The 20,073-nt window shown below is 60.1% G+C and overlaps 6 protein-coding genes across 6 annotated transcripts; 3 read left to right on the top strand and 3 right to left on the bottom strand.

The window, feature by feature from the left end:
• Window positions 1–504: 504 nt before the first annotated feature.
• PUNSTDRAFT_142359 (uncharacterized protein) lies at window positions 505–3,111 on the top strand (the record flags this gene model as incomplete). Its single annotated transcript, XM_007381755.1, has 1 exon — window positions 505–3,111. A coding segment is annotated over one exon (2,324 nt), but the record flags the coding sequence as incomplete, so codon positions are not given.
• A 250-nt stretch (window positions 3,112–3,361) lies between these two features.
• PUNSTDRAFT_50967 (uncharacterized protein) lies at window positions 3,362–5,947 on the bottom strand. Its single transcript, XM_007381754.1, has 3 exons — window positions 5,564–5,947; window positions 4,821–5,433; window positions 3,362–4,752 (listed from the first exon to the last, which is right to left on the bottom strand). The coding sequence occupies exons 1-3, from the start codon at window positions 5,935–5,937 to the stop codon at window positions 3,670–3,672; spliced, it is 2,070 nt and encodes a 689-aa protein (XP_007381816.1). The 5' UTR covers window positions 5,938–5,947; the 3' UTR covers window positions 3,362–3,669.
• Window positions 5,948–6,004: 57 nt separating this feature from the next.
• On the top strand, window positions 6,005–7,122 carry PUNSTDRAFT_125224 (uncharacterized protein). The gene is made up of 4 exons (XM_007381753.1): window positions 6,005–6,314; window positions 6,382–6,407; window positions 6,530–6,724; window positions 6,788–7,122. The coding sequence occupies exons 1-4, from the start codon at window positions 6,153–6,155 to the stop codon at window positions 7,020–7,022; spliced, it is 618 nt and encodes a 205-aa protein (XP_007381815.1). The 5' UTR covers window positions 6,005–6,152; the 3' UTR covers window positions 7,023–7,122.
• Window positions 7,123–7,393: 271 nt separating this feature from the next.
• On the top strand, window positions 7,394–9,141 carry PUNSTDRAFT_99724 (alpha/beta-hydrolase; the record flags this gene model as incomplete). Its single annotated transcript, XM_007381752.1, has 4 exons — window positions 7,394–7,497; window positions 7,554–7,604; window positions 7,669–8,804; window positions 8,865–9,141. The coding sequence occupies 4 exons, from the start codon at window positions 7,394–7,396 to the stop codon at window positions 8,939–8,941; spliced, it is 1,368 nt and encodes a 455-aa protein (XP_007381814.1). The 3' UTR covers window positions 8,942–9,141.
• Window positions 9,142–9,730: 589 nt separating this feature from the next.
• On the bottom strand, window positions 9,731–11,665 carry PUNSTDRAFT_99721 (uncharacterized protein; the record flags this gene model as incomplete). The annotated part of the gene is made up of 3 exons (XM_007381751.1): window positions 10,575–11,665; window positions 10,272–10,513; window positions 9,731–10,222 (listed from the first exon to the last, which is right to left on the bottom strand). Exons 1-3 carry the CDS (start codon window positions 11,428–11,430, stop codon window positions 9,731–9,733), a joined length of 1,590 nt encoding a protein of 529 aa, XP_007381813.1. The 5' UTR covers window positions 11,431–11,665.
• A 1,100-nt stretch (window positions 11,666–12,765) lies between these two features.
• PUNSTDRAFT_50963 (uncharacterized protein) lies at window positions 12,766–19,484 on the bottom strand. Its single transcript, XM_007381750.1, has 6 exons — window positions 17,539–19,484; window positions 15,277–17,478; window positions 14,714–15,221; window positions 13,490–14,660; window positions 13,392–13,430; window positions 12,766–13,333 (listed from the first exon to the last, which is right to left on the bottom strand). The coding sequence occupies exons 1-6, from the start codon at window positions 18,573–18,575 to the stop codon at window positions 13,086–13,088; spliced, it is 5,205 nt and encodes a 1,734-aa protein (XP_007381812.1). The 5' UTR covers window positions 18,576–19,484; the 3' UTR covers window positions 12,766–13,085.
• Window positions 19,485–20,073: the final 589 nt, after the last annotated feature.

Here is a 20,073-nt window from a genome sequence, read left to right as displayed (position 1 = left end):
ATAAACGCGATAACGCGCACGTCGTGCAGGGGTAGCAGCGCCGCCCGCCCGCCCTGATTTCCAACGGTCAACCCTCCATTTCCTCGCTCGCGCACCCGCTTGCTCCGCTATCACACACGGCCTTTCATGCCGTCGACAGCCTCACAGCCTTCACACTGCCTCAACACTGTGCAGGACAACGCTGCTGCGCAGCCCCCTCGCTTTTCACACCCAAACATAGCTATATATAGCATTTAGCACAGAATATATAGACCAATAAGGCAATGGCACCCTGCTTCTTTTAGGGTGCAAAAGCATGTGATTCTTGGTAGTGACTCATCACCGTGAGAATGTGGGCTTGTCCACAAGGTATATAAACCCTCGCTCTCGCCGGCCCCCCCCTTTTTTCTTCTCTCCCCAGCCACAATCTCATCAAACGAGAAAAGTGTGCTCAGACCGAAGCCAATACTCTCTCTCACACAACCACTCTAAATCAACACCAAGAGTTCCTGCATAACTCAGTAGCCATGTCACAGGCCTCTCCTCTGACTGGATACATGACACCAAAGGAACAGCAGACACCTGCAGTCAAGGTGCCCAAGAACCATCCAAGGAGAACTTCAGTGAAGAATAATGTGTTACCCTCCATCCCTCACCATGGAAGGTCCACCTCCCCTCCTGCTCTGATTGACTCTGGTGCCTCAGCCATCTCCTCTGCCATCAACAATGCTAGTGCTGCCAACGCCTCCATATTCTCCACTGATATCCCATCTGTTTCCTGTTCTGTTGAGGCTAGCACTTCCACCACATTCCCCACATCCTCCTCCACCGCTACTCCCCCTTTCATGACCACCACCACTACTGTCCACAGTGCACCCTTGGTTTCCTGGTCACCTCTACAATCAATTCTCAAACTCTGCCAGCGATACCAGCGACTACCTGGCACAGTTTCTGATGCTGCACCACCACATACCAGTGATCTCACAGACCCTGTGATCCTCAGCCTCAACCTCCAACCACTTGCTGTTCAGAATGGGATCAACCTTGACCCACCAATGTCCTTGTCGTCCTTCAGAGTGGAAACGAGCGCATCTCTGCAGATTCAAGCGGGAGGAGAGACTATGCCGAAAGGCACGGTCACTCCTGCTCATGCTGAGGAAGCTTCTCAACTTCCTGAACCAGAGCTTCCTGCTGAATCTCCAGAGACTGCTGCTGTTCACCAAGAGGAACAGGACTTGCAAGAGGTTGAGCTGGAGCTGGAGCTGGAGCTGCCAGGCAGAGGTGAAGATATAAGGAAGCAGGAGGGGAAAGGAAAGGAAAAAGAGGTGGACGTACCCAGCCAGAAGGAAGACGAAGAAGCTCGGTCTCTCGCATGGACCTGGTCAGACTCTCCTCGACGATCGACAATTCGTCGACATTCTGCTCCCGATGCCGTGCCGCATGCTGATCACACCGATGCGAGAAAGGGCATGGATACAGACGAGCCTGCGCCATCTGCTACAATGCACCCCGATCGTTCCACGCTGCGTGCGTTGAGTACCGAGCCGGCACCCTATATCAAACACTTGTCGCCTTCACCGGATTTGCATTCGGAGGAGGAAGCCGAGGACGAGGAGGACGAGCTTGATGAAGATGAAGACGAAGAACAGGAGGTCGCACACGTAGAGGACGCGACTGGCCCTTCAGCGATGGCCGTAGAAGGATCAGGCGACACGATACCAATGAATGCGGATGCGGACACGCACATCTTGCAAAACCAAAACCGCGACGATACGCACGCGTCCCGCGCCGCAGATCATCGTTCGCACACCTCACCCGCTTCGGGCAACGTTCATTGGGCGGACGACCCGAGCTACCAGGCACCCAAGGCTCCCAGTGACTCGCCGCGTCCACGGCCATGTCCGGACGAGATCATCGCCATCGCGACCCCGGAATCCTCGCCAAATCCGCGGTGCCGGAGCATCGAAATCATCGACGTCGACGCCCTCGACAGCGACGACAACGAGCCGCCGCCATCCTCATCCCCTGAACCCGAGCCCAAGCTCATTCGAGCGCCGGCGCCAACGCGCCGTCGCACACCGCAACCGCTCAACGAGATCCGACCGAGACGCCCGGTCGCGCCGCCCCCTCCATCCCGACCGGTCGAAATCCATGCGCCTGCGCCACCTCCCCCTCCTGCAACCTCGCGGATGGGCGGGGCGAGGCCTCTGAGCGAAATCCAACGGAATCCGTACATCCCGCGCCCGCTGTCGCCCAAGCACATTCCGCCCTTCTTCCCCGAAGAGGCAAGGAACGCGCCGGCGCCGACGCGCTCGCGTTCCGACTCCCGCTCGTCGTCGTCGTCAAGATCGGGTGTCGCGGCCGCGCGCACCGCTGCGCCCGCACGCGACAACGCCACCGTTCCACGGTCCGCACGCAAGCGCAAACGTGGCGAGTGCCATCCGAGCGAGAACGACTTCAGGGTGGCCGACCTGCGCGCCGCCGAGACGCAGGACCCGATGCGGGCTAAGAACATCGGGAGGGCCGTGACGGACGAGTGGGCGGCCAAGCTCGAGGCGGCCCTGGCGGGGTCGAACAAGCGCCGAAAGACGGGCGCTCACGCATCGTCGTCCGTCGCTGTTGCTAGCACCAAGAGCCTTCGCATGATCGGGCAGGTCATCGAGGAGATGGAGGGCGCCAGGGTGTGCCTGTCGCAGAACGGGGAGAGGCTGCGGGACAGCGCATGGTGGCTGTTGGACGATGTGAGCGATGCGCCAGACGTGCCGGAGGCGTTGAAGGAACGAGCCCGGGCGTTGAGTATGTGGCAGACAACGCGTCTGCGGGCAATGCAGGAGGAACGGAGGAGGTGAAAGTCAGGTTGCTGTGGTGGTCGTGGTTGATCAGCAACTTGAGACCACTGCTGTGCAGCGGGGTGTTGTGGCGCGTTATGTACTGCATTGGACAGCTATTTCCTAAGGACCCGTCCTGCCCGGTCGGTTCATAGGACATTCTTATTTATGTATTCGTTTCATCCGGATTGGAAATTGTTCGTGGTCATGACTTGATGTTGAATGAGTATGGGCTCGAGCGATGGTTCGGTTCCGCCGTATTCACTAGGTGTTCAACGCCAAAGACATTATTATTTTGTTCTCGTGTAAATAGGCAAGTATATAGGGTGGGCGGGAGGGCACGTAGATAGGTAGGTAGTGTGTATATAAGAAGGGAGGGAATGTAAGTAGGTATGTAGCATTTATGTATTTATGTAGGTTGGGAGGCCCCAAGGATAAGGATCACTTCAGTCCAGCGGTTGGCCTCTCCGTGGCTCTTGGGACGAGTACCCCTCGGGGGGAAACTAACAACCGCATGACTCCGACTCCCGCTGAATCATCTAGGTACTAGAAAGAGCCGCATCACGCGCTCAAAAGAGTATGCTATAATCTACCAGCGCGTGTCGGCGCACATTACCGCGTAGAACGTAAGCTACTACATCCCACGAGAACAGGAAACACGAATCACGACAGTTGAATCATGAACACGTCGCAAGACGAACCGACCTCTAGCCGAGCGCGCGTGAAACATCTACATCGCTAGGTATGTATGGTTGGGTATCGCAGATCCACATCGCAGCCGTCCGGAGCCCAAGCCTTCTCAGACGCAAGGGAAAGGACCAGCAAGACGAAGGAACGGACAGGGCAACCCGATCTCGATCGGTCACGCCTGCGTCCCGCCCTCCACGCGCCGCCGCTTAGCCACAGGGCCCTCATCCGGCGCAGGAGCCTCATCGTCATCGTCGTCAATAACGATCACCGGAGACGGTGCGCGCTGCCCACCTCCCGCTCCCACCGCGGCGTCGTTCTTCCTTCCTTGCTGCTCCTGCGAATCTACCTGCATCTCTCCCTGACCTCTATGCGCCTGCCCTGGCCCCGTCCCCTGCTGCTGCTGCCCTCCCACCGCCCCTCCCCTCCCCCTCCCGACCTTCCTCCCACGCCCCCTCGCCCCTCCCCTCGCCGCCCTCCTCTTCTCGTCCATGTACCGCTTGATATACCCCTGCAAAATCTCGAGCGCCTTTGCCGCGCCGAGCGCCTCTAGCGCCTTCAACTGCTCCGCCGAGAGCGATGCAAAGATAGCCGGATTCAGGAAAAGCGTGTTGTCGTGCAGCACGATCGGCGCCGGCGTTTGCGACCCGGCGGGAGCGGGAGGAGGAACGTATGACGGCGGGAGCGGGCCGACGACGATCGGCACGCGCAGGTCGGGCGGCAACCGCGGCATACCGCCTGGAGTCGGAGTCGGATTCGGATTCTGCGCTGAGGGTCCTCCCACAGCCTGCGACTTCGGTGCGGTCGATATCGGTCGTGGAGGAGGTGGAGGCGCCACCGCCGACGCCGCCTGCGCTACCATCGGCGCCTGCGGTTGCACTATAAACGTCGGCTGCTGGTGTACGCCCGGCGGTTCCTGCTGCCCGTGCCCGCGCCCGTGCCCCTGCTCCTGCTCCGCACTCGGCGTCGCGGCCCCACTCGCGCTGCCCTCCTTCCTAAACTCGAGCGGCCGGCTCGTGAACGGACTCGGCTTGTTCTCCACCTTCTTCCGCTCCGCCGTCGTCGGCTGCTTCTTCTTCGGTTGCGGAGGCGGCTGGGGCGCCTGGCTCGTAGCGTAGCGCGCCTCCTGCTGCGCGAGCGTGTGCTCAAAGTTCTCGTCGACGGCCCAGAGGAAGGCCTTGCCGCGCCCGGCCTCGCCCGCCACGCGCTCGAGCTTCTTGAACGCGCGCGAGGAGGAGAGGTTATGCCGGATCGAGCTCTGTACACGTACTCTCGGTTAGCAACGCGTCGACGGCCGGGGTAGACGTGAGGGCGGGGGTCACACACCTCCCACGGGGTTCCGCGGTTGAGCCGGTACCACTCGAAGTGGTCCATGACCCAGGCGCAGATCTCATGCAGGGTCGCCTTGCCGCCGTGCGACTTGATCGCGCGGTAGCATAATTGCGAGTACGTAAGGGTAGGTTTCGGGGGCGGTGGGCCTGCCGGCTCCTTCTCCTTCTCCGGCTCGTTGCTGCCGTCCTCGACTTTCACGAACGAGGAGGAGGGCGACGAAGCACGATCCGGCTCGGGTGGGGCTTTCCGTTTCTTCTTGTTCGCTGCGGGCGCCTTTCCCTTGCCCTTGCCTGATGTGGTGCTCTTTGTTGGGACGGCGGTCGGGTGGTTGTCCTTCGTCTTGCCTTTAACGGTAGCGGTGGTGATGGTAGTAGAGGCATGGGGTGGCGCAGGGGGATGCTTCGTGTTCGCGGGAGGGGTGGACGCAGAAGGTGGAGGAGGGGAGACGGCCGGTTCCGAGAGTGGGGATGACATGGAGGTGATATCGACGGAGGGAGAGCGGCGTAGCTGACCGGAGGAGCCCGAGCTCGGCGACGGCGAGTCTTCCGGGGCAGGCGGAGGCGGCAAAACGAAGTGGAAGGTGCGCGAGGCGATCTGGATTTGTGATCTGGTGCGGGTTCGAGAATCAGAGACATGGGGACGGACAAAGACACGTAGCGGAGCGGACGTATGCGTGTATGCACGCGATAAGGGCGTGGTGAGAGTGTGAGGGAGGTAGGGAGGACGAGGAAACGTACCGTTCGCCGAGGGGGACCCTGCTGCCGCTGCCGGACCATATGCCGTCGACCCACGCGCCATTGCGGCCGACGACGATGAGAACGAAGCGCTCCTGGTCCTCATCGTACTCGATGCGCGCGTGCAGGCGCGAGACACTCTTGAGGGCGCCGAGATCGACGTCGACGGTGGCAGCGTCGGCGGTGGAGGAGGATGGGCCAGCTGGGCAGCGCCGGCCAATGGTGACATTGAGCGTCTGGAGGTAATAGGTGTAGTCAGGGAAAACGAGCGAGTAGTACGCGCTGATCTTCTCGGCGTCGTCGTCGGGCACGCCGGCGTGTGGCGTCGCAGGCGCGGGGGTGGAAGGCAGAGGGAGTGCTGGCGCCAGGAGGTCCATGGGGGCGGGGCGGGAGTGACTCGGAGGAGAGGGCGAGTGAAGACGCTTCACTTGGCTTCAGCCACAACGCAAGGCCCCGGTCAATACGATCACGCTCTGACGTTACGTTCCCGAGCTTATCCTCTTTCTACGCACGTTCACTCTAGCCTCCCTTCAACACAACGTCAACGCTGCATTTGCATCGTCATCTCAAGAGACTGTAGATCACCATCAATATGTCGTCGACCGTGGAAGAGCTTCTCCCCGCTGCGGCCCAGAAGGAGGTCAAGACCCTCGCCGACGAGGACGCAGATTCGACCAACTCGAACCTGCGTTACATGGCGTACGGTTCGCGCATACAGACCGCGCTCCGAGCGGGCTCGCGCTACATTGCCTACGTACGTCTCCGGTGTCCCTCTTCTCCGTTCCCCGTGGCTTGGTTTGTGACGACGAGCTTACGCGCAGACCAGTGACGTCGGCGAAGCGTTCAGGTGAATGCCCTTCATTACCTCCGTTTGTGAATCCGCTCCCGACAGACAGCTCGTACATGCGATTCTCAAAACACGTCATTATACGTGCACAACGTTGAATGTGAATGTGCCGGGATCTGAAGGCCGGTCGTGCCGCCCTACGTCGTAACCGCTGCATACGGCATCTCCTGGCTCTACCTCGCGGGCGATGTCAGCTTCGAAACCTACAAGGCCTCGAGGCGCGGCCCATCGCCCGTCGAAGCTGCCAACTTTTCCGAACCGACCCGGCTGGGCATGGTCGCCGTCAAGCGCGCCGTGTTCCAGTCCATCGCGTCCATGTAAGAGCATCACAACGCTTCGTTCATCGCCGTAACTGAACGAATCACTTCGTGCGCTCGTAGGGCTCTTCCGGCATTCACGATTCATACTGCGGTGAATCAGGCGAAGAAGGCGTTCGTCAATACGAAGAATGTGAAAGTCAAAACTTGGGGTCCGACGCTCACTGGCCTCTCGATCGTTCCCGTCCTCCCCTATCTGTTCGACCACCCGGTGGAGAAGGCGACCGACGCAGCGTTTGACTGGGTCGAGGAGCAACTGGTGGCCCGCAACAAGACGGACGTTAAGAAAGAGCTATAGAGGTCGATATTAACGGTATGCTGTGTACATCCCACCAACCTCACGAACTCATATATACCGACGATATGCCCAAGCAATATAATACTCTCCGCCCTATCCCCGGTGTCTCGCCTTGTCTGACCCTCCGCAAGCTCCTGCGCACCGTCGAGCGCCCTCCCATGTCCGTAGAAATATTGTACCATACTGCGCAATCCCCAGCTCGTACGCCATCACCACGTACGCTCTCGGCCCTTCAGGACCTCCGCACAGCCACGTGGTGACGTTCCTCATCCGGCACGGTCGCCACCCGGAGGACTGCATGCAGCTTTATAATAGCAGGCCCCGCCGACCTGGTTAATACTCGTTATAGACCCCTTTCACCTCCTACCTTCATGTCCGCCGCATCCATCCTCGAGGCCGCCGCCACTGCGAGCCTGCCGCCGCTGCCTCCAGCGAAGGAGATCCCAAGCTCGTTCACGGCCAGCTTCCGCAGCTGGTGAGCAACGCCACTCCCGCTCTGATCCCGACAATCGTAACTGAACGACGTTATAGGTGGAATGTCGGCGAGAAAGAGGCCCAGCTCGCGGAAGAACGTCTCCTACGGTACGCCAGCGGTTGATCCCATGCTACGATTCGAAATCCGTGCTGATAATCACCTCCCCCTCAGCCGCCTCCCGTACTTCCGCCCCTCGGCCTCCCCGCCCTCCACGCCCTCCGCCGGACCCGTCACCGCAACCTCGCGCCGCGTCCCGCTCTTAACACCGAAACACTACCTCAACACCCTCTCCATCACCTCCACCTCTCCCTCCCCCACCGCGCCCGCGCCCGCCGTCCTCCTCCACGGCTACGGCGCCGGCCTCGGCTTCTTCTTCCAAAACCTGCCCCCTCTCGCCGCCTGGGCCGCGCGCCGCCACACCTCCGTCTACGCGCTCGACTGGCTCGGCATGGGCCGCTCCGCGCGCGTGCCCTTCACCGTCAAAGCGCGCCGCGCCGACACGGACGCGCGCGTCGCCGAGGCCGAGGCCTTCTTCATCGACGCGCTCGAGCAGTGGCGCGTCCGCATGGGCCTCGAGCGCATGCAGCTCGTCGGCCACTCCCTCGGCGGCTACCTCTCCGTCGCCTACGCGCTCAAGTACCCGTCCCGCGTCGAGCGCCTCGTCCTCCTCTCCCCCGCCGGCGTCCCCCGCGACCCGGACAGCACCGAGGAGCCCTCGCGCGAGCTCACCGAGTCGCAAACCGCCGACCAGGAGCTCCCCGACGCCGGCTCCGGCGCCCCTTCCGGCTCTGGCCTCGCCGCGCGCTTCGGGGCCAAGCGCGCCGCGGGCACGGCCGAACCCGCCTCCCCTCCCCGCGTCGAGAAGATCAAAGCCGAGCAGCGCGCCGAGAAGCAGAAGGAGACGAAGATGCGCAAAGTCTTCACCTACCTGTGGGAGGAGGGCTTCTCTCCCTTCCAGCTCGTCCGCTCCTCGCTCTTCTGGGGCCCGCTCCTCGTCGGCAAATACTCCTCCCGCCGCTTCTCCGGCCTCACCGAGGAGGAGACGCGCGACATGCACGAGTACATCCTCAACATCACCCTCGCCAAGGGTTCGGGCGAGTACTGCATCAGCCACATCCTCGCGCCGGGCGCGCACGCCAGGCGACCGCTCGTGGACCGCGTCGCGGCGCTCAAGATTCCGGTCACGTTCGTGTACGGAGACCACGATTGGATGGACCCAGAGGGTGGCAGCCAGTCCGTCGCGAATTTGAAGAAGGCCGGCAACACCGAGGGTCGGATGTACGTGGTTCCGTACGCGGGTCATCATGGTGAGCGCTTGTCTTCCTACCACTGCTCTGACCAAGGCATATTGACATCCGAGCTATCAGTGTATCTGGATAACGCGAAGGCCGTCAACGAGCTGCTCGTCAAGGAGCTCGACCGTCCGGTCGTCCGCGCACCTTAATCGTCTCCCTCTTACATGAATACATCACGATTCGACACGATATGGTTTACATACGCATGTTCCACTCATCTTGACTTATATAGCCGTTTCGCAAGCGTCCTCCTTAGATAGTAGACTTTTTCACCCATGGGGTTATGTTTATAATAGGAAGGGGCGGTGTAATGTAGTATATCACAAGGACAATGGCTTATTTCATCGGGTTCACGTTCTTCATGCGACCACGAGCATATTTAAGGGCAGACGCAGTGAGCTCCAAGCAAGGAAAGCAAGCAAAAACGAGACTTCAAAGAGCTACACAGGACCTCTAACTACTCAGCAAAAAAAAGTAGCGAACCTGCAGAAGGTCAAAACATGAAGCTCAGGCAACCTGAGGTGGCGAGAAATTGGTATGCGGCATTGCAGTGAGGGTGGTCCACGGAATTCCTTAGTAAAAGGCGAAGAAATTGTTGTATTGAACCACCCTCTGCCGACAGCGATGGAGGCAGACTTATCGCGGGTCCGATGCAAGTTCTGCATTGTGTTCATTTCGCGGGTCACTTGTCTCACGCTTGCTCCACGCTCGACCTCCCTTCCGTTATCATCCTTCGTGCTATATAGTGTAGAGTACGTTGCAAACACTGGATCGGGCCCAACGCTTCTATCGCCCCCAAGTTGAACGCAATGATGACCCGCATAGATTTGGAAAAAGACCTCACCGAGCGGGGGCAGAAAGCTGTCCCTGTCCATACTAGACGTAAGCAAGGTAGCTAACATTCTTGACAGGCGAGACTCAGTTTACAGTAACGGTGTCTAGCCCCATTCGCTCGCAATAAATGGCGTGACCAGCTCGTACGTGTCCTGGTTCCTCCCGCCCTCCTTGTTTCTACCCCGCCCGATGAGCCGCCTGAAGAACGGCTTCTTCGGCGAGAGATCGTCCACCTCCTTCTCCTTCGGATAAAAGTCGTCCACCATGCGCGCCAACCGGCGCATCCCGCTCGAGCTGTCGTGTATCGCTTTCCTTGACTCCTGCAGCGCCGCGTGCAGGTAGAGCGCAAGGTCGGGAAACTCGATGGGAAGCGTCGGGTACGGCAGCCTCTGCGTCGCCGGCACGGCGTACCACTTCGCGAGCGGCGCGTCCGGGCTGTCCCGAAGGAGGGCGGGGACCGTGGACAGCGTGTACGAGAACGGGAGCGTCCCGACGTCGCCGTTCGTGAATCGCCACGCGTTCGGCGTTGATGGAGGTACATCATGATCGATGGTCAGATAGAGGATCGTTCGCCAGTCCGGTGATGCTGGATGAACCTACAACTTTGTCAGCAGCGCCGGGAACGGACAAGACAGGAAGACTCGCTTTCACGAACTGCACGACCGCTCTGAGCCGCAAGCCACTGCCGTCTTTGACTTGAGCTATCGCTTCGACGGTAGGCTCTATCCTAGACCCGCTCATCCTAGCCAACAGCTTGAGCATCTGCCGCCAGCTTGGCGCCTGTATATGCATCGGTGCTGCCTTCCCGTAGGGTAGTTCTACCACATCCGGGACCGCGAGTTCAGGCAGTGCGCTCTCCGCCAGGTTCGGTGCCGCAAAGCTCATCGCTGGGTGCCAAAAGTAAGATGGGTGCTCTAGGTGCGCTCGAAGGCGTTCAAAGCAACTTACATATGCCGCGGGTGAGTTCTGGATCGATGAACCTCGCCGATGGCGCTGGAGTGGGCTCAAGGAGGGTAGGCGACTCCTCCTCTAACCACAACTCGTTCACGCCAGTCAGCTCCGACGCGCTCACCACAGACGTGGGCCGCGTCAATGTTGGTAATTGAGGCGGCGGGGGAGACATGGCGTCCATGCTGGGCGGCCGCGTACTCGGCAACGAAGGTGGATGAAGGGACGCGACGTCCACGCTGGGAGGTCGTGTGTTAGGCAAGGGCGGTGAGGGCATAGCCATGGAAGCCCTGTTGGGCCGTGGCAGCGGACGGACGTTGTTCGGGCTCTCCGAATGACGCCGTGTCCGGACCGGCGAAGGGGTGCGATCATGGAGTGAAGATAGTGAGGGGGAGGACGATGGAGCGCTCAGCGTAGAAGGGCCGGCTTCTGGAGGCGTCCAGGGTGGCGGAGGCTCTGGAGACGATACAGTAGAGGATGATGCGTCGGCCGTCTTTGCCTGCATTGCCGAAAGCTCAGCAGCAACAGCTTGCTCTTCCTCTTGTGCTAGTTGGCGCGCAAACGCCTCATCCTCCTCGATTTGTGATAACTTGCTCTTGCTAGGAGCAAGCGAGCTTGCATAGCTTGGACCGTTCGAGAGGCTTTCGTGTGATGATGACGAGGTTGCAGGCGTAGATTGTAAATCCTTATGAGACCAGCCAGACCAAGCAGACGCCGTTGGTGTCGGCGCATCGTCGTCATCGTGAGCCGACGGTGGCCCGCTGGCCGCCTGATGAATGAGCAACGATTCGCGCATTGCAGCCTCTAACGCCTCATCCTCATCATCATGATGGGATGCCGGACCCTGCTCAGTCATCGATAAAGCCAGAGCGCGAGCCAGCTGGTCATCTTCCTCGTTCAACGGGCTCGCAGCAGCACTGAATTGCGGTAAGGGCGAGGTGAACGCGGAAACAAGAGGTACGGGAGACTGCGGAACACCTGAAGGAGCGGGAACAGGGTCGTGATGCTCTACATTCGCGGCATCAGCATGTTGCAGCTGTGGCGGTTTGGGCGGCAGTGGCGGATACAGTATATTATCGGGCTTCGGCGGCAGCAACGGAGGAGGGCGTGAGGGGCTTTGTTGCTCGGGGGTAGCAGTGATATGTGGCGGCGACGGCTTCGTATCATGCCGCGGAGGCGGTGGTGGATACAACTCGAATTTTGGGCGTAGATCTGGATACGAGATATTGCCATGGCCGGGAGGGTGCAGTCGAGGCTTTGGAGGAAGCTTTGGGGCGGGGGAGGTCCTGGCTCGGTGCAGAATCGCACCAGCGGAGGGGGGCGATGAGGTTGTGGACGCGCCTTCTAGCGAACTGTGTCGAGCAGGCCTCGGTATATGCAGAGGAACCGCAGTGTCCGATACCGGCCTAGGGAACTCATACTGTGTCGGATAGTTGGGGCTGCTCGGCGAGGGCGAGTCGAAGAACAGACTGGACGTGTCGTACGCCGTCAGATACCCGTTGTTGTGTTGGCCGGTGGGAGCCAGGACTTCAGGTATCGTAGGCACCGGAAACGACGGTGCGCGAACAAATCCACCGGGGAATGGTGCGTCTGTGGGACTCCGCGATGTGCCTGCCTGGGACTCTGCCTCAGGGAAGTATGATGATGAAACACTGGCACGTCGCGCTTCGTGGCCGTTATCTCCGTACGGAATCCCGGGAGTACCTGTTCACGTCGATCATCAGCCGTTGTTTGGATTATGAGGATTGTGCACGGCAATGACCTAGTCATTCAGAAGAGTTGTGGATAGATGGAATGACTGGGAGTTAAAACATGATATGCGATCAGACTTACGTTGCAATGCGGGAGGATGTGCCATGACGCCCACGGCCGACAGAACCGATAAAACCCGGGGGAGTTCTGTTCAAGTAGGTCGAATGTTGCGCGAGCCTGAACTAGTCACGGTCTTAAATCGTGATCGGAGCTGTTTGCGCTGGCAGGGAACTGTAGAGAAAGTAACAAAACAACCAAAGCTGTTGCGAAATGGCGCAGGACCCACGGCCCCGCCATCGGTAGAGGCTTGGGCGCTAATCCGAACGCCGAGCGTGGCATGCGGATACAGCGCGCTGTCCGTTCGTCTCACATTCGCCGATTCTACCCAAATCAAGGTAATGATGCCGATTGCTAGGTATGGCACAACGCAGGACGGAGGAAAGGGCCAGTCTCGACTGGAAGTACAGGCTCCAAACGTGTTGGTGGGGCGCGATGAATCTATACTTACACGTACAAATGCAGGAGATATCAAGGGAATGTTTGCAGAGCAGAATGCGGACTAATGGGAGAAAAGAGTATGATCGTGATGCGATGGGATGCCGATTGTGAGGTTGAGAGACAGTAATATCATGAAGTCGTGAGCAACGAGACCAGAGGCCGGAGAGGAAAGTTGATAGAGTAGAGAACGAATGGGTAGAGTAAGCATGAGACGACGAGAAAGGAAATCCACAGCTGTATGTAACTGGAACGCCACTCCCTTCATCGTACCGGGGTCACCTTGGTTTCCGCGCCCTTGCCTTGAGTTGTGGATTGCGCCGTCTTGAAGCCAAGTCGACGGAACACGTTCAATATATCGGCCTTTTGGACCGGTTTGGCTAGTGAGGCAGCAAATAGGTTGCTGGCTTCGTGCGGATCGGTGCCGCTATAGGCGCTGACGGCAACGATAGGAGTGTTCGTATTTTTGCCGTTGGTACTCTTGATGTACCGGGCAGCCCCTTCGCCATCGACTGCGGAAATTCAAAGAATTAGCGCGATATTCTCACTAGACTGAACCCCGATACTCACGGACAGGCATGTGCAGATCCATAAGGATGATATCGAACTCTGCAAGAAGCGGATGTCAGAAACACGAGTATCAGGAGACTAATTGATATGAAACTCACTGATGTCTCCCATGGCCACGCTGATCGCTTCTGACCCGTCCGCAACCACGACACAGCGACAGCCGAGACGGATGAGCAAGGTCTCGAGGATCTTCGCGGTGATAGGATTGTCCTCCGCGAGGAGGCAGGTCACCGCGCGGTCGCTTGGATCAGGCGCTTTCCTAAGGTCAATCGAGACCACGGACGACGGCGGCGTGTTGGGCTCGAAGTGACTCGAGCCTTGCCCGCTGGACTGGGGCCACTCCGAATTAACCGACCCGTCAGCGCTGCTCGTGGAGACGGACGCGGTGCGTAACCGGCTCGGCATCGAGTTTGGTCGGCGGATACCCTCCCCTTCAATCTGGTTGTGTTTGAAGCGCTCGATGGCGCTGTATTCCGATGGTTTGCGGGCGTGGCTAGTGGCGCTTCCGGGCGTGGACGGCGGCAAGCTGGCACGCGACGGTGAGGATGCAACCGAGGAGGTCGAAGTAGCAGGAGAAGGTGGATTTGGAGGCATGCTCTTGGGGTCGAATGTCGTGACAACACTGGGAGGCTTCTTGACTCGGTGCGAAATGCTACGCCTCCGAGAATGTGCACTCGACTCCGAGAGTGCATGGGCGATCGGTGCCATCTGATCCGTCCGCAACTTGCGGATAACTTCGTCATTGGCTTGCTTCAGAACGGGAAGGTTCTTGAAGTTGAAGGTACCGAAGCTGTCGTCGCCCGGAGAGCCCGATGCCTCGCGACTGACAGCTGTAACTGGAACCGCCGCTGGCAAAGTCAGTTCTGACACAGCGCTAGGACTCTCGCCGGCGTTCTGAGCGGAAACCACGAGATCATCGTCGTCGAACATCTGGTTGATAGCACCTCGAGGGTCGAAGTAATCCGTGGACTCCGGGTCGGTGATCTGCGGAATGAAGGCTGCCTCCCGCGTCGTAACCTGGTCCCATACAATGTCCGAGAACCATGGGTGAGCCTTGACTTCATCTGCGCCGTTGGTCCCCAGACGTTTCGAGGGGTCCAGGGTCAACAGCCGTTGCATGAAGTCGCGCGCTTCCGGTGAATACTCGATAAGGTCTTCGTGCCACTCAATATTTCCAGAAAGTATGTTCTCGAACACCTTCCCGGGACTGTCGGCGTGGAAAGGAGGGATACCGTAAAGGAACTCGTAAGTGATTACGCCCAAAGCCCACTGAAAGTTGCGTCAATTCATATTCACGTAATAACAGATCAAACATCACACACCCAATCAACGGCAGCATCGTCGCCACGAAGACCTAGAATGGTTTCCGGCGCTAAATAATCAGGCGTACCCACGAAGCGCTGTTCTGCAGGGGGCGTGCCGTTCGAGTGTGAGCGGAGATCAGTGGTCAACTCAGTCGCGAACGACGTGAGCGGACTCTCGCTCGGTCTCGGCGCACGGCGGACACCTGGCTGCGAATCCGGCGTCGACCCAGACGAGTCCGGGTCATCTGTAGGCGTGTTGAGATACGGCGTGGATCCAAGGCGGGGCAGCATTTGCGTCCTCTGGCTGAAATACGAACCGGACGCTGGATCCAATGTCATGGGCGACGAGAAGTTCGCCATGTCAATGGACGGAGGTCGTGACCCCGGGCTAATTTTGGCAGGGGGCCGATGCGAAACCTGAGGATCGCGAGTCTGACGACCCAGCAGACCGATCCTGCTCAGACCGAAGTCGGTGAGTTTCAGATGTCCATGCTGGTCAATAAGCAGGTTGTCGGGCTTCAGATCACTAAGAAGGAGGTCAATACTGCAGCGAGACGTGACGGGCATTTCGAGACTCTTACCGGTGCACGATGCCCATGCGATGCAGAGATTCTAATCCAAGCACGACCTCGGCTATGTAGTTCTTTGTCCACTCTTCCGGAAGACATCCGAGTACTTTGATTAGCGCGGCACAATCGCCGCCGTTGAGGTATTCCATCACGAGGTACAAGTTCTCCTTGCTCTGAAAGGTGAAGTAGAGCTTCGCGACGAAGGGCGATTCGGACTGCTTCATGAGAATCATGCGCTCTGCCTTGACGTTGGTGACTTGATTTTTCGCAATCATGTCTGCCTTCTTGAGCACCTTGATCGCGAAGTAGTCTCCAGTCGCTTTCTTCTTGGCAAGGAACACGGAGCCAAAGGCGCCTTTGCTGATGGGCTTGATAATCTCGAAGTCTTTGATCGAGGTCGGAGTCGTCCTCGACATGGGCGCTGGAGCTGGTAGGCGAGGAGACAGAGCCGCGACCCCGACTGTCGGGCTCATCAGGTTGTGCGCAGTGGACTGCCGACGATGTTTCTTGACGGTCACGTCACGAGGCGACACGAGCGGCGACATGGGCGGAGTAAGCATTGAACGAGGCTCAAAGACCTGCTGCAGGCTCTGTGACGACTTCTGGGATCGGATGGTACGCGTACTCGTGGCGTCGTCTCGGTTACGGGGCGGCGAAGCCATGTCCGGCGACGGGCGGACATCGCCCTGGCTATACGAGCGGCTTACGCCTCCAGGGGATTGGACCTGAGGATACAATTCCGGAAGGTAGTACCGTAGATCCGTGTTGAGTCTGAGAGTTCCTTCGTCGAGGTTGATAGGTGGAGGTGGCGATGGAGAGGCCACGATGGGAGGTACAAGTGCCAAGGGAGACGACACAGAAGAGGGCGTGGATGACCTGGTCGCAAGACTGGCCCCCGTCCTCGACATTGGTGGTGGTGGTGGTGGTGGCGGCGGAGGCCCTGGCCTTGGTGCAGCAAGCGGTATGGGCTGCGTCTGTGTTGGCATCTCTGACGGAGCCAAAATGGGCGGCGTGACCGCGAGCGGCGTTGGTTCGCTCGACGCCTCTGGCTCCTCTCCATTGAACGCGTACTCGCTCTTGGTGCTGCTCGCATAACCCCCGGCATAATCTCCTTGATCGCTGTACTCGCTTTCGTCACTTTCCTCCTCATCAACGTCGCCCATCGTACTCAAGCATTCCATCACTCTCTCCTCCCACTCCTGCCGCACCTTCTCCGTATACCTGATCGTGTTCTGCATCCGGACAACGTTGTCGAGCTTTTGACGCATCACCCTCTCCGCATCGTCCAAGAGCTGGGTGAGCGCTGCGTCCTCGGACGAGGGCTTCGACCAGTTTCGAATCTGGGTCATCTTCCGTTCCGACGACGGTGACAATAGCCGTTGCCTCTCGATGGGTTCCTTCGATTCGTCTTCCTTAAGCGCAGGTATCGACACCTCCGCCGCCAACTGCAAGATATCCTCGAGCTGCTCCAAGACCCGCCTCTGCATCTTCTTGATCCCGAGCCTCTGCAGCTTGCTGCTCAAGTACCGGAGCGGGCTGCCCTGGTTCGGGCTGCTCGAGGGGCTGAGAATGGGCATGCCCCGGTATTCCGGCGCGTTCGCAGGCGACGGCGAGCGGTCGATGGACGCTGTGAGGCCGCGGATCGTGTTCCGCAGCTCGGCGATGGACTCGTTGCACTCTGCGATCTCTGCCTCCAGTCGGTGCACTTCCACGCAGGTCTCGTTGTGCTTCTCGAAGTACCACTGCGGGACGTTGCACTCGCAGATCCGGCATAGGATCGGCTGGGTGTTCACCGGCCGTGCGAAGGGGAAGGGCGTGACCGGCGACAACATGTCTTGCCTGCCCGTCGGTTCTTCGTCCGCTGGTTCGTACATGGACTCGTCGGCGGCATCGCCGGTAACGTCGCCGGCCACGTCCCAGACAGTCTGCGACGCTGGTTGGTCCTCCGGGGGACCGATAGGCTTGATGACCCACATCGTATGACTGGGATGGCCCGTCTCGCGGTCGACCATGAGCATACCCTTACCCTCGAAGGGCTGGTAGTGCAATGCGTTGCTATCGTCGTTCGGAGGGTAGACGAGCATGCGGAACTTGACCTCGACCGTATGCGAATCGTCTTGATCAAGGCGCCTGCACGCGTCGGTGAAGACATGCCAATCGGAAGGAGCCAGCATGCGCGTAATCTTCGTCCCAGCGACTTCTTCCGGTTCGGTGCTGCAACCCACCGTCAGCACGAAACGTATGCAGAAAGGGAGAAATGCGTCCACCACTTACCCAACGACAACGGCCCACGCGTAATTGACCCACAGGATCTTGTCGCCGTCTTGGTCGAGCTCCATCACAATGTTCCGGTTCTGCGCCGTCTCGGCCTGCAGCCTCAGCCGCTCCGTCGCCAGCACCCGGGCGCTCTCCGCACTGTACGGCCGCGACGCGAGCTCCTGCTCCTTCTCGTGGATCGCGTCCTGCAGGTCCTTAGCCTTCGCCACGTCCTCTCTCGACCTCCTTCCCTGCGACGTCGTCCTCGACATGCGTAGCTTGCCGGCCTCCTCGGGCGCGAGCAGCAGTCCACTCTGAAACGCAGGGGCGGCGCGCACGCCTTCCTTCTCCCGCTCCGTCTCCGCCGTCGGAGTCGGCTCCACCGCCGCGGACCGCTCCTCGTCCCTCTCCTCCTCCGCCGGCTTCATCACGAACGCGAGCGGCTCGTCCTTCTCCTCGCCCTCGTCGTCAAAGTTCCAAAAGTTCTTCTCCGCCTCCCACCACTCGACGACGCGGCTCAGGCTCGCGACGGCGAGCAGGACCTGCACGTACCAGTTGCGGCCGTGCCAGTCCGGGTGCTCGTCCCACATGCGGCCGATCGCCTGCACGCGCTGGACGAGCGCCTCGCACACCTTCGGGTTCGCGGTCAGCTGCGCGACGGACATGTCCTGGATGTCGGTCGCGACGCCGATGATCGCGTAGAGCGCGGACATGATCGGGTCCACGGGGTCGTCGACGAGGACCCGCGATGAGCGCCTGTTGTCACGCGTCGCGTTCGGCGAGATCGTGCCCGAGCCTGCGCCGCCCGAGCCGGCGGATTGCTGAGACCACACCTCGGAGAAGGAGCCGGGCTGCGTCGTGGGCGGCATGGGCGAGCGCGAGCGAGACGTAGAACGCGAGGACGCCGAGGACGCGGTCGGGCGGGCTTGCATGTGGATGCTCCGCGAGAGGCGGCGGGAGATCATGCCTTGCGAATGCGCGCCGAGCGTGGAAGAGCCGGCGATGGGGGCGCCGGAGCCTTGTTTGCGGGACGGAACTTCTGGTGGCGGGAGCATCATGACGGAGGACGAGGAGGGTGGTCGTTGGCGCATGGGCGCCGGGGACGAGGACGCCGTTGAATGCGCATGTCGGGAGGCTGTAGGTCACCAGAAAGGTGGCATATATTAGCTCGTGCATTGGCAAGACGGACGCGGCAACCAGGATAAACCGTGGCAGAGAGCAGACAACGTACGTTGTCGGCTATGGCCACGACTGTGAGATCGAGCGCGGGCATCGGATTCGTCGCCTGCCTCCGACGCGCCATCCTGAACCCGGTGTTGCTCTTGCAGCGCCATGCTCAGATCGTGTGGTTGAAAGGTAAACGGCTCCCGAGTCGGTTCCGGCGAATCACTCGCATACTCCCGCCAGGACCGCTCGCGTTCCATCGCGTTCGCGACCTCGCGCTCCGCCTCGCGCTCGTAGTCCCTCTCCTTCCTTTCCCGCTCCCGCTCCCTCCCCCGCTGTTCGCGCTCCGCCTGCTGCTCGACCTCGCTCTCCTTCAGCTTCTGCTCAAAGTACTGCGTGATGCTGTTCGTCACCCGCTGGAGCTCCTTGTCGCAGTCCGCCTTGGCCGCCTTCAGCCGGCGGGTGACGTGCCGGCGCACGAACGGCATCGAGACCGAATTGGAGCCGGACGAGGATGAGACGGCGCCTGGAAGCTGCGAGTGGGAGGCCCCGGCGCTGGGCGGCTGCGTCTGCGGATAGGGGCGGAGAGGCGGGGTGGGTGGGGAGATGGCTTCGGGCGAGAAGATGAGCGGGCTGGGGGCCTGGCGGTTGAGGCGGTGAGGTGCGTGGTGTGGGGCAGGCGGCGACGTGCCGCGCCGTTCTGCGCCCGTTGCGTCCGACATCGTAGCACGGTCGTCGTCCTGGTAGTGGCAGAGATGCGCTGGAAATGTCGGTGGCAGCAAACACGGCGGGTGTGGACTGCCACGCGGGTGTTGGCGGCGGCGGCGGGGCAGTGAAATCGGGGAGAGAAAAGACGGAGAAAAGAGTGGCGGGCGGCACGGTCGTGGGGGGCGGGATGATCAACCACTCATCGGACGAGTTCGAGCGAGACGGGCGGGGGACGGTGGTGGTCGCCTTGGTCGGGTGGGCTGGGAAGCGAGATGGACTCGAGGCGTGGAACGTTGGAGCCCGCTTTTTCCGTGGGGCAGGTCTGTTGCGCCTGGTAACACGCAGTGCAGGCTACCCGGCCGTGATCCGGATAGCAGGGAGATGCGTCTCGTGTATCAGAGAAAACAGAAACACAAGATGGATTTCCAGGAAAACGCGGTTGTTCGGTGTTGTTGGTGGCTGGCGGGCTGGGTGATGGAGGGTGAGGTGATGGACGAGGTCGCCGTCCCGTCCACCCGACCCGGCGGCCCTAGATGTGTATACGCTACTGTCCCTACATCATATTACCTCTAGGCTCTCGCTACGTCTGCGGTCTGTCGAGTTCTCGACTCGGGCTTATCTTATGTTACGGTTTGATCACTTTCGTCAAGCCAATCCAAAAACACTTCCGACTGTTCGAAG

This window comes from Punctularia strigosozonata, assembly GCF_000264995.1.
Source record: "Punctularia strigosozonata HHB-11173 SS5 unplaced genomic scaffold PUNSTscaffold_4, whole genome shotgun sequence".
Classification (NCBI taxonomy): Eukaryota; Fungi; Basidiomycota; class Agaricomycetes; order Corticiales; family Punctulariaceae; genus Punctularia; species Punctularia strigosozonata.
This window is presented reverse-complemented; position numbering and strand designations above follow the sequence as displayed.